We start from the raw sequence: 12244 nt of genomic DNA, 5'->3' as shown, positions 1-12244 counted from the left end.
TTATTTGTTTTAAAAATGTTTGTTGTGTGACGAACTTGCATAAGACTACTTTCACATGAGATAGTGATTCATTAAACAACTAATCTGCTAAATATATTCTGGGGACATATATCTGCAATTATTTTGATTTTGCTTTTTGTGCACATTTTTTCTTCCTTTTCAGTAATAGTTATTACTATGATTGATCAAGATTTAAAACATTAAATAATTTATAAGCATAATAAAATTACCACTTTAAATTTTATTGAAGTTTAGGGCTGGATAGATGACTCAACAGTTAAAGAACATGCTGTTTAGTCCAGAAGACCTGATTTAGTTGCCAGCAATCCTGTTAGGCTGTTCATAACCTGCTTCCATCCCCAGGCAATCCAACTTTTTCCACGCCAGACACCTGCACACAGATGGCATACATGCACACACACACACACATACACACACACACACACACACACACAGACATTTAAGTAGAAAAATGGGGGCCTGGATAAAGGTCTCAGGCACTAAGGGAGCTGTTGGCTCTGACAGAGGACCGGGGTTCAATTCCCAACACCACATGGCTACTGAAAAGCACCTGTAGCTCTGGCTCCAGGTAATTCAATGCCTTCTTCTGACTTCAATGAGCGTGGTTGCACTTACATATAGGCAGGCAATACACTCATACACGTAAAATAAAAAATGAAAATATTTCAAAATAATTGATTTCAGGGCTTGAAAGATGGCTCGGGGGTTAATATCACTGGCTGCTCTTGCAGAGGACTCAGGGTTTGATTTGCAGCACCCACATGGTGGCTAACAATTTTCTGTAACTCTAGTTCCAAGATATCCAATGCCCTCTGTTGACCTCTGTAAGTATTGTACAACAATGGTGCACTTACCTGCATGCAGACAATAGACTCACACATATTTAATAAAAAAATTTAAAAATGACCTTTTTTCTTAACTGCATTACAAGAAAAGTCCTAAATTTGGTAACTAGAAGATTCAATTAAAGTTAACTTAAATAAATTTCTCTTTGTACAATACACAGCTTCTTTCAGTGAGTTAGCATCACACACCCCATCCCCCAAAATCATCAGCTTTCTATCTAATAATTTACAGTCCAGATCATATCAAGGTACCACCAACCAGGTAAATAAACTTGAGGAAAAAGTAAAATGTCCTGTTCACCTGAGGAGTTGAACTAAACTAAATTATTCAGTGCTTTGGAGTGTCCTTTAATTTGAAATTGTGTGTGACACTGATGCCTGTGGCATTCTCATCCAGTTGACTTTGTGCTAGAGACAAGTTCAATAATGAATACTATCATTTCATTCCTGTATGTACTACAATGTGGAGGTTCAAAAAAGGCTATGGCTGACTTTCCTCCCTTAAGTCTAGCCAGGTGGAATTTGAATTGGATATTTGACTAAAAATATTTTGAGAAAATAAAAGAATGAATTCTAAAAATGGTATGGATTCCTATATTTTCAATATACGGATTTCAGTGAAAGACGAAAGCTTTAAGAAACCAGGGCAGCCTTAATAAAACATTTAGAGAAAGAGGAATTTATTTTTTGAGTTGCAATAATGTTTGAGATTGAAGAGTGGGAACATGAGTAAAAGCCTTAGAAAAAGCACTGTATTGTTTAATAAAATGATTTTGAGATGGTAACTCCTGATGAAGCACTTCTCCTGTGCGTACTATTAGTAACTCTGACAATGCAATCTCCGTGCCTTGCAGAAAACCAAACATACATTCTAGCTTCAGCTTTAATTAAAAATGAAAGCTTAAAATTTGAAGTCCAGTTGATGCAGTCAATAATGTGATAATATTTGTTCTTAACTGGGAACCATTTATAGAATTGTGTGTTGAAATTCCGGAGAATGTGATATTTAAGAGTGCATGTTTGTATTTGCTTCAATTTCATTAGGTTTTGCCCTTTATTTTACCAATTCTGCCTTAAATAAAAGTTAAATCAAGACATTTGCCGGAAAATGATGGAACTGGAAATTGTTATGTTATGCAAAGCATGCACTATGTTCCTGAGCCTGCATGCTTTCTTTCATTTCTGAGTCCTAGATATTATTTTTCTATTTACATATGTCTCTCCCTGTCCTTTACCTCCTAAAAAGATACAGGGGAGGGAGGGATGGATGGTAGAAGAGAGAGAGAGAGAGAGAGAGAGAGAGAGAGAGAGAGAGAGAGTGTGTCCTAGTGCTGGAGAGATGGTTCAGCAGTTAACAGCACTGACTGTTCTTACAGAGGACCCAAGTTCGATTTCCAATACCCACATGACAACTAACAACCATCCACAAGCCTTCTTCTGACCACCATGGGCATTGCAGGACATGGGTGCACTTACACACAATACAGTCATATAAATAAAAAATAAAAATAAGTACTTTTTAAAAGGAGTGGTGGTAGCAGGAAAATGACCATTTGGAGTGTTACAGAGGGACAAGGGAAAGGAGTCATGGAAGAGGATCAATGAAAACAAGCATTTATGAAAATGCCAAAATGAAATACATTGCTTTGTATGCTAATTTTTAAAAGTCTAGTTGAACAGAGAAGAAATAGTTTGGAAGATTCAAAGGAGATGGTATTTACATATTTATTCTAAGTGACAAATGTGAGCTATTGAAGGTAGAAGAGTTTTTTTTTTAATTTAATAAATTGATTAATGACGTGGCTCTTACCGCATTCTAGTTGTAGGCCAACTCGAGAGGGGTACCACTTTGGACCTATACAATAAAAAATAAAAATAAAAATAAATCACCAACAAATTTACAGTTTAAAATTAGAGAAGTTGTTGTGGGAAGACAGGATCCATGCTGGGAAGGCAATAAAATACTTATACACAGTCAGAATTACAAACACTGTTACTCTTGGAAGGATGCCGACAAGAGATATGGGTAGTGGCTAGAAGAAACCAGAATTTTTGTTAGGTAGGTGTGTTCAGGTTATGGCATGTACTAGTCTGTGCAGCCCATGGCATACAACATAATTCACATAATTTTTCTTCAATACATATTCAATATGTTCAACATATTTATTTAAAGATGATGAACTTTGAACTTTTATTCAGATCCTCTAACTTTTGAACCAGTAAATGGGCCATCTTCTCTACAGGAGTAAACTGCTCCATCAGAATATTATCTACAGATATAAGACACACCACCCGAATGACATCAAAAGAGTAAAGCACACTCTCAGAATGATATGCATTATTAAATTGAGTATTGTTGATATGTTAATTATAGCAGAAATTTCAGTTCACTATGTTCCTTTTTATTGCCTGGAATTGATAGAATACTGTATTCTTTATAGGAAACCTAGACATCTTTTTAATATACTCCAATACTGGAAAACTGCTTCAGCAAACTAGATGATAATCTGTTTCTTTTAAAAATATATTGTTCAAAAAAATCACCAAATGTCTATTGAGACAAATGTTAAATGATTTCTATCTTATGTATAACAAACTGAATATTTGTGTATCTTCATGGGAATATTTTTCAATTAATAGTTTTTCCAAACATCACATTTAAAATTCTCAACAGTAGTAAAAACAGCCATTGCAAAAACCTGAAGCCCAAGCCTTCAGGAGATTGAGACAGAGGGGTTGTGAGTTCAGTGCCAGCCAGAGGTGCACACCAAGACCCTGTGCCAGAAAGATAAATAAGTAAAAAGTAAATAATTAAAAAGAATGGTGAGAATGTGATATAATAGAATACAAAAATAGATTCTTCCTGAAATTACTTCAAAAGGGCAAATTGTATGTGAGGTTTCCCATGGGGGAAAATAAACTCCCAAAGCAGAATTATAACCACAATCTAAGGCTGTTTAGGCTTATTCATAAACAAAATGTAGGGGTGGCAATTACTAACACAACAAAAAAATACTCTGACAATGTATCATTTTTAGCAGTTCTGCAAATGAAGACGTTTCTGTTTTGCTTGTGCATTGACTAACATTCTGGTTATTTCTTATATAGCCATTTTTTTGTTTGGCAATGTATACTAGCATTACAAATTGAAAAAAAAATATTTAAAGTTTGCTACAGTGTGAACCTGCTTTCAAATAAGATAGGATGAAAATAAATGCTACAGTAAACAGTTTTAATTGAATTGTGATCAAACTTTAGCCATTAAACAAAATATAAGCCCATGAGAATACAGTTATATCTGACAAACAGTAATTGAGACCTCATGATAGCTGTATATAAGCTGACAAGTTCTATTTTAATAATATGCATTTAAGCCATTGCTTCCATAGAACTTTAGAGTGTCTTTTTTGATGTAAATGTAAAAGTCAAAAATAACAATCATTCTAAGCAAATAACATTGCCTTAAGAACTAGATGAGTTGGAGTCATCTGAAAAAGGTCAGAAACGATATAGTGTATAAAGAATAATGCAGGTAAGCATCATAAGGGTTTTTAGTACACCAGAAGAGATTGAAAGACATCAATAGTGCTGATTAAATTTGGAACATGCTGTCAGTGTTGACTCATGAGTACAGGAGCACCTCAGATGTTAGTGAGGGCATCTAATATCATTCAAGACACTGAGCTTGCTTTATAAACTAGCTAGTCTCTTCTGACATGTCTTAGAATTCTTTCCTTGATAATGGGAAATGGTCCTCTCACTATGCAAAACAGTATGAATGAGTGACTTCTTACATAACTCAAATGTATTTTACTAAAGTAGTTATCGACAAGGATCCATTTGAAAAAGAAATAAGGCTAAAATAATATCTATATACCTATTACACTGTAGCAACTTTATAAAACAATGAATGTGGAAAACCAGTACGATAGATATTAATGTAAAATAATTATCTATATTATGGAATTTTATGACAAATGATATAACAATATAGCATGTGTTCAAAAAGACTAATAATATTTTAGCATTGTAATGACATTCACAGTAGTAAAATTAACAAAAAAGTTATAATTGAAAATACTAAGCAAAACAGTGCATCTTTTAACAATATTTTATTTATTATTTTTATTTTATGTGTATGCATGTATTGCCTGCATGAAGGTAAATGTATCTGTGTTGCAATGCCTGTGGAGGACAGAAGGAGATGTCAGATCCCTTAGAACTGGAGTTATGAGCAGCTGTTAGCTGCCATATGGGTGCTGGGATTTGAACTCCGGTCTTCTGCAAGAATGGTTAGTGTTCTTAACTTCTGAGCCATCTCTCCAACCCCAAAATAATGCATCTTAAACTGAGTGTGCCTTTTGTCTTGTAGAGAGAAGTATCATTAATATTGTAAATGTTAAAATAAATGTAGGAAGCAGACTATTAAAATCCAATAGAAAATAATTTTTAGAAAAATCTCTTTAGCTCATGAAATAAACTATTTCATTTACAGTAACATTCTAAATCAGTTCAAAATAGTTGGAAATGTAATTGAAAAACTATCTTGAGCCTGGTGAATCAAGGTGTGTTTTAAATGACATGCCATTCATGAGATTCTTGTAAGAGAAGCAATAAACTGAGCTAATAAAGCAAGCACATTAGTAGAGTCATACCCACAAGTTAGAGTAAGAAATTAACGTTCATAAAAGTAAAAGATAATAATCTTAGTTTGTTTAAATTAGATGGAAACATGCCAGAGCTTTACACCTGTGTTTAGATTCAGTGCTTCAAAAGACATACCAAGTAAGAGACCATTCATTGAAAGTGTCAAACTTAATCACTAGTGATGGTTTTCATGTGCTGTTTTTGGAAGAGTGCATTTGTTCATTTAAAGAAGAAGATGCTTAGAAGATGAAATCCATGCTTAATGCAACCATAAAAATTTTAAATGAAGCAGACAGAATTATTCAAAAGAGAAGTTTGTGGTATTAAAAATATGTGCAGTATGTTTAATACAGTATATAGTCTTATATTGAATAAGAGTGCACAATAAAAATTCTTAAGCTATATTTCTATTTTATCATTTCATATTACTTTTTATTTCTGATGGCTTTTCAGTTGTACTAATAACACATAAATGCATATATAAGACATCGTAGCTTGTTTTTAAAAACGATGAATGCCAAAAATCAACATGGATAAAAAAATAATATGAAGTCAATATAGAAGAACAATTTATATTTTAAAAATCTATTAGGAATAGTATAAACTAAGAATGTGTATATAAACATAGGGACATAAATTGTGAAGTAAAGTAGGTAACAAAAACATAGACATAAAAAGAATAAAAACACTTTTCATCATGTTTACATAAATATTAAATAGGTAAGTTTAAAATATATTTACTAAAAATCATTCATTATAACAAAAAAATCTGTGAAACAAAAATATGATGAAATTAATTCCTTAAATTTTGACTGAACAGTAGCCAATGATCTACACAAACTTTACCAAATTCCTTAATCAGCCATTGAGGTTTGTATTCTTTTAATACTTGTACATTTTCTAATTCCGTTAATTGGCAACAGGAAGAGCAAAATAGGAAAGCAAAGTTAAGGAAATTACTTTTTACCATTATTTTTTGTTTTGTTGTTTAAATTTGAGACTCCATTAGGATTTGTAGACAATCAGTTTATCATATTTGTACATTATGCACATTAATGTTTTTGAAAGTTAGACATCTCAGCAGCAAATGCAAAGAACAAAAAGAAGACACTATAGCTTCCCTCTGATAATAGCACTGTCTCTATCACCTGCTGTGCCCAGCTTCTGCCTGGAAATTCAGTGCAGGTTTGTCACGTCAACATTTTATTCAGTTCCGTTTTCTTGTACACGAAGATGTATAACTGCCCTTTGAGGAGACATTACATAATTCCTTTGTTGTGCCCAATGACAGATTATTAATATCTGCATGGATTTCTCATCATCATTCAGCATCGACCAAATTAAAAATAACCAAGGACAATGTGACAAAATAGTATGTATTTAATTGCTCGATAATTTAATATATGTGCATATTTTTTGTTCCAATTAGTCCCTATTTCTTCCCTTCAATTTTCTCTTACCTCCCCCTCACCTATTTTAAAACCACTGAGTCCACTTAGTGTTGTCTGCATGTGAAGACCCAATAACCTGAATCTGTTAGAGGAGGAAGTAGGGAGTACACATGATCTTACTGTACAGGAAAGGGTTTTTAGAAGAGTATCTCAGTAGAACAATCATTGACAGATGGGGCCACATGAAGCTAAAAATCATCTATGCAGAAAGGGACACTAACCATCATTCCAGTAAGAGGAAGCCTACAGAATGGGAAAAAATATCTTTGCCAGCTATACATCTGACAGATGGTTAGTATCTAGAATATACAAAAAAAGTCAAGTAAACAAACAACTCATATGATAATATGATTATAATACATGACTCTATATTAATATAAATGTTTTATTGAATAAATGGTGGGAAACAATATATGTGGATGCTTCTCCTCCACGAAGAGGAGTGTTGCCTCCTCTCATCACTCAAGTGTGGGCTAGACTTGGCAACTCAATTCCAGAATAGAGTGTGGGGAAAGGTAAATTAATTCTATTTCTAACTTAAAAATTAAAAAGTGAAAGAAGTAACTAGCAAGAACATATATGTATATATGTATACTACATCCCATATGTATATCTAAAAATATTTCGGAAATGAGACTAAACATAGAGTTCCCAGAAGAAGAAATACAAATGACTAGTTTGCTCTTGTTAAGAGACAATTGGAGTCAAAATATGCAGAGATGACTTGGGGTTAATGATGTGGCTCAGTGAAAGAATGTTTGCCTTGCCAATATTAGACCATAGGTAAAATTCTTAGAGTTGAGAGAGATAGAGATAGAGAGGGGGGGGCAGGATAAAAGAGGACAGGAGGAGAAAAGGATGAGAAAGACTCTGAAAAATATGAACCATGCCACATATGTTGTTAATAGATAGAATATGGTAAATTAGAAGAAAATACATTATGAAGATATGTGGGTATTTTTAATGGTAACTTTGTTTTTCAGTCAGAGTCTTTCTCTATCTCAGCTTGGCTGGAACATGCCATGTAGACCAGGCTGGCCTCCATCTCAGAGCGATCAGCTTGTCTCTCCCTCCTAAGTTCTGCTATTAAAGACATGGAAGACAGGGGATTGAAAAGTTTACACAGTGTTTGCTTTTCTTATAGAGCACAGAGTTCAGTTCTAAGTACCCAGTTCAGGTGGCTCAAACTACCTCTAACTCCTGTTTCATGGGATATGATGCCTTCTTTTGTCTTCTGCCAGCACAAGCAACACACACATGAACATACACACATAAGCATTAATAACAAAAATAAAATTACACACAAAAATTTAACATGATCAAAATATTAGCAACAAATTGGAGGATGAAGGACCAAATTTAAATGGTAGAAGAATCCAGAATTATAGGCAAATATATTCAATTAACGGCAAAAATAACCTACATGTTCCAGCCTATCCCTCCCACCAGGAACAACTAGAAAAGCGTAAAGACTTATTTTATCAAATTCTCCAGGCAGAGATTAAGAAAAGGAAGAATATCAAAGCTAAAGTTTGTTAAACAGTCAAGCCCAGAAAGCTCGATCCAACAAGCACAGCTCCTCTTCTACTTTATGTTGAATGAGTTTGCTCATAAGCTAGCAAACTAAATAGAGGTTTGTCTCCCCTAACAGGCCAAGGACGATGAAATAAAGCTTGATGCACAGTCAATGCCAAGACCTAAACAAAGTCCAATATCTCAGTCATAACTTAAAAATAGTCTGAATTAGAAACATGTAAGAATGGGAGTGACCTATGACATCAAAGTCTAACTTTCCTATTGCCAGAAGCAAACATAAATCTTAGGAAAAACAGTGGTGTCATCCAGAAAATATAATCAAAGTAAAATAACTATGAGTGATACAGAAATAAAATAATGTTTGATCTATTTGCTTAAAAATCTGAAACTACAAGGAGAAGTGGTCTTATTTACACTATAATTACAACTCAGTTATCGATATTACCACTCAGTTATCGATGACATTCTACCAGTTTTTGATTGGGCATTTTTTGCTTTTTCTACTCTTAAATTATTTCAAAGATATTTAGAGGCAGGCAGTTCTCTGTGAGTTCAAGGCAATCCTGATCTATATAGCTATTTCCAGGCTACCTGGGGCTTCAGGGAGACCCTGTCTCAAAAAGACCAAAAAGAAGAAGTTTCAGTGTATCAAACATGTAACCCACAGGATCCTGTGACTGTGATATTGCTCTCTTTGATTTGATCTGGATTTATTCTACCAAATAAATGTTCACTATGTTTCTTTAAGTCTTGAAGTAATATAAACTCATCTTTAAGTTTGACAAATAATTAAAGGGAGGAATAATAAGTAAATAAATAAATAATAGAATTTATCAAGAAACTAAAGTGATATCTATGGGTAATTTCATAAAAATTACAGAATGTATGTATAATTTGATTATGTAAGATAACAGTGTTAGTAGTGATATTGACAGTAAAGAACAAATAAAATTCTTGACAGTAATAGCATAAAATATGGGAGCTATTCTTCTCACTGGAACCATTTTATTTGCTTGTATTATTTATGAAGAAAATTGAAATATTGATTGATCTTAGATTATAATTTTTTTTCTGTTTCTCCATCTAGATTTTAATTTTTAAAAGTGGAAAAGTTTTATTAGTAAATTACATACTTTTACCATATTTTCATTTTTTAACACACTTTTCCCAAAACTTGCTCTGTTATTCTGGTTTTCAAGGTGGCATACAACTCTCCTTTCCTGTTAGTCAAAATCATTATTCTTTCTAATGGAAAGAATCACTTTCTAATGGAAAGTTTATATTTGCTCAAATTAAAATTGCTCCACAGAGATCACACTATTTTAATGCAGTAGTAAAGCACAAAATCTTTTACAGATTACTTTATAGATGGTTTATTGTTTTATTAATGCTTAAATGACATTAATTCTAGTTCTTTTTTTATCAAAACAAACATATAGTCCCAGATTTCTCCTTTACATGTTAACAATACTGACTGCTGATTTAATATTAATGATTTAATTGTTTTATTTGGAATACTTCAGTATTTACAGTATTTCCATAGAACTAAACAAACTATTCTCTGTAAACCATCTCTTACAGTATTGTAAATGCCTCAGACATAATTAAACAATCAAAGACCAAAATGGAATCTGGGATACCAGTAAGATAGCCAATGTTTTAGGATGAATGTGTTAGAGTGTTTATATGCCTGTGAGATAAAAGAAAGTGTTTTCTTTCTCTCTACAACAACTAAATATATTTAATGCAAATGAGCACAAATAAAACATGAATATTTTTGCTGACCTTGAAAAGAAAATGTAATTGTTAGAAATGTTGCTATTGCAAAGTGTTTTTGAGTGAGAAAGACATGGTGTTATAGCATTGTTTATCAGCATTTGCAGAGTGAGGTTTCTGTTGAAAAGTAATGACACGGCTAATAAGTTGAAATTTCTAGCTGCATAAACAAATACTACTTTCAATTATAAAATAAAAGACAATAAGAAAAGATATGAAACAATTTTGTAACTTAATTGTATAAAAGGCACAGATTAAGATTTTGTGGAGAGGGGCCAGGGTATTGATTCAGTGGTAGAAAATACATGAGGCCACAGGTTCAATCCCCAGTACCACACACACAAAATTTATCACTAGGCTTTGTGGTTTCAGAACTCAGGAGACACATCTGTATGAGTTCAAATCTAGTCTAGTTTACATAATATGTTTCAGGCCACCCAGAGCTACATTGTGAGACCCTGTCAAAAACAAAACAAAACAATGCATAAAATAAAAACTAAACTAAAAAATTTATGGTGAGAGCCTGGGAGAGAAAGAGAAAAATACGTAGTACAATCAAATGACTTCCCTAAGATTTATAATCACTAAGTAGCAGTAATTTTTTTTGACACAGGCTTTCCAGCTGGTCTCAAACTCACTACTTAGCCTAAGCTGTCCTCAGTCTCACCATTTAGACTAAGCTGCCCCCAGATGGATAGGATTAAAGGAGTGCACAACCATACCCCTGCTTGGCTCAACTAGTTACTTCTCTTACTTAGAGAATGAGTTCTGCCCAGAGAAAATGTCTAAGAATGACCAAATGGAGTAGAACCAAATATGAGCTAGAGTTAATTTTCACCCATCACCCTGTTTTTATCTCCCTGTCTTAAATTGTTTCATGTGCCTACTAAAGTACTTGGTGTCCCATTCCTTTATTATTGTGCTACCTCCATAAGTACAGTTATCATTTGATCATAGTGTATGTACTATGATTTGAAGTTTACATGTACATACACAAACATAAACATACACACAATGTGATTGTGATTTTTTTCAGGAAATTAAATATGTAAGCAGAAAAATACTTTATTCATTTTTAATCTAATGGAAAATATATTTCTTTGTCACCATTCTGCTTCAAGTCATAAAAATATGCTTTGTTGACAGAATCATCTCTGTTGATGGTTGATAAATAAGTTTTTCAACAGATTATCATCAATTATAATCTTGATAGATGCAGAGAAAAATAAAAGGGGATGACCAAAATGCCATAACTGATGGAGAAGATTATTTTATTATCCTATTTCAAAGTGTTGAAAAGTATTATTTTTCAAAGTTCAGGAATATAAAACTTGGAAGAAAAATTCATCTTATTCTTTAACACTCATTGAGAGCAGATATTCCTTTCTTGCATACAGTATGTTGTGAATAGGCAGTTGTTAAATTGTTGTGGGAAATCAAGTTCAGCAAGGATCCAAGCGCTACATGGAGAGTTGAAGAACTCATATTTATTTACAACAGCAGACCCAGAAGATCTGGTGCTCAGAAGTTCTGGGCCCAGACTCACAGTTACTATTTTATAGGATTCTCCTCATCATTTCTTAACTACTACAACATTGGAAGATATAAACTACAGTCCAGGTGATCCACAGCATAGATGCAATACATGTTCTCATACCACGGAGGGTAAATGCCATGCTTATGTGGTCAGGCATGTTTGGAGAAGCAGATATTGAGAGTAGGAATTAAGACATTTTAAACAACAGAATATTTTGAAGGTATCTTAGTAAACAGGGCAATTACAATCAGATGTTCTAAATATTGTGGTATTCATTTCCCAAGATATCCGTGAGAACTTTGGTGTTCTCCATTTTAGTCCTGATTCCTCTCTCAGAACAATATTTAGTGAGTAATCGTAACATCATTATAAGGTAAACACTATTTCCTAAAGTTAAAATCTTTCAGAAAACAATAAAAAGTCAGGAGATC

The 12244-nt window shown here is 33.2% G+C and overlaps 1 protein-coding gene across 1 annotated transcript in view; it reads right to left on the bottom strand.

Annotated features, from left to right (window-relative positions):
* Positions 1-12244, bottom strand: part of Tecrl (trans-2,3-enoyl-CoA reductase like) — a 118710-nt gene that overhangs the window by 47013 nt on the left and 59453 nt on the right. Inside the window, exon 3 of the mRNA XM_008833262.2 lies at positions 2677-2721. Within this exon, the coding sequence (XP_008831484.1) occupies positions 2677-2721 (45 nt within the window). The remainder of the gene's footprint in view (positions 1-2676; positions 2722-12244) is intronic.

This window comes from Nannospalax galili, unplaced genomic scaffold (genome assembly GCF_000622305.1).
Source record: "Nannospalax galili isolate Female #2095 unplaced genomic scaffold, S.galili_v1.0 scaffold433, whole genome shotgun sequence".
Lineage (NCBI taxonomy): Eukaryota > Metazoa > Chordata > Mammalia > Rodentia > Spalacidae > Nannospalax > Nannospalax galili.
The sequence above is the reverse complement of the archived record's forward strand: the minus strand, read 5'-3'. Positions and strand labels throughout refer to the sequence as shown.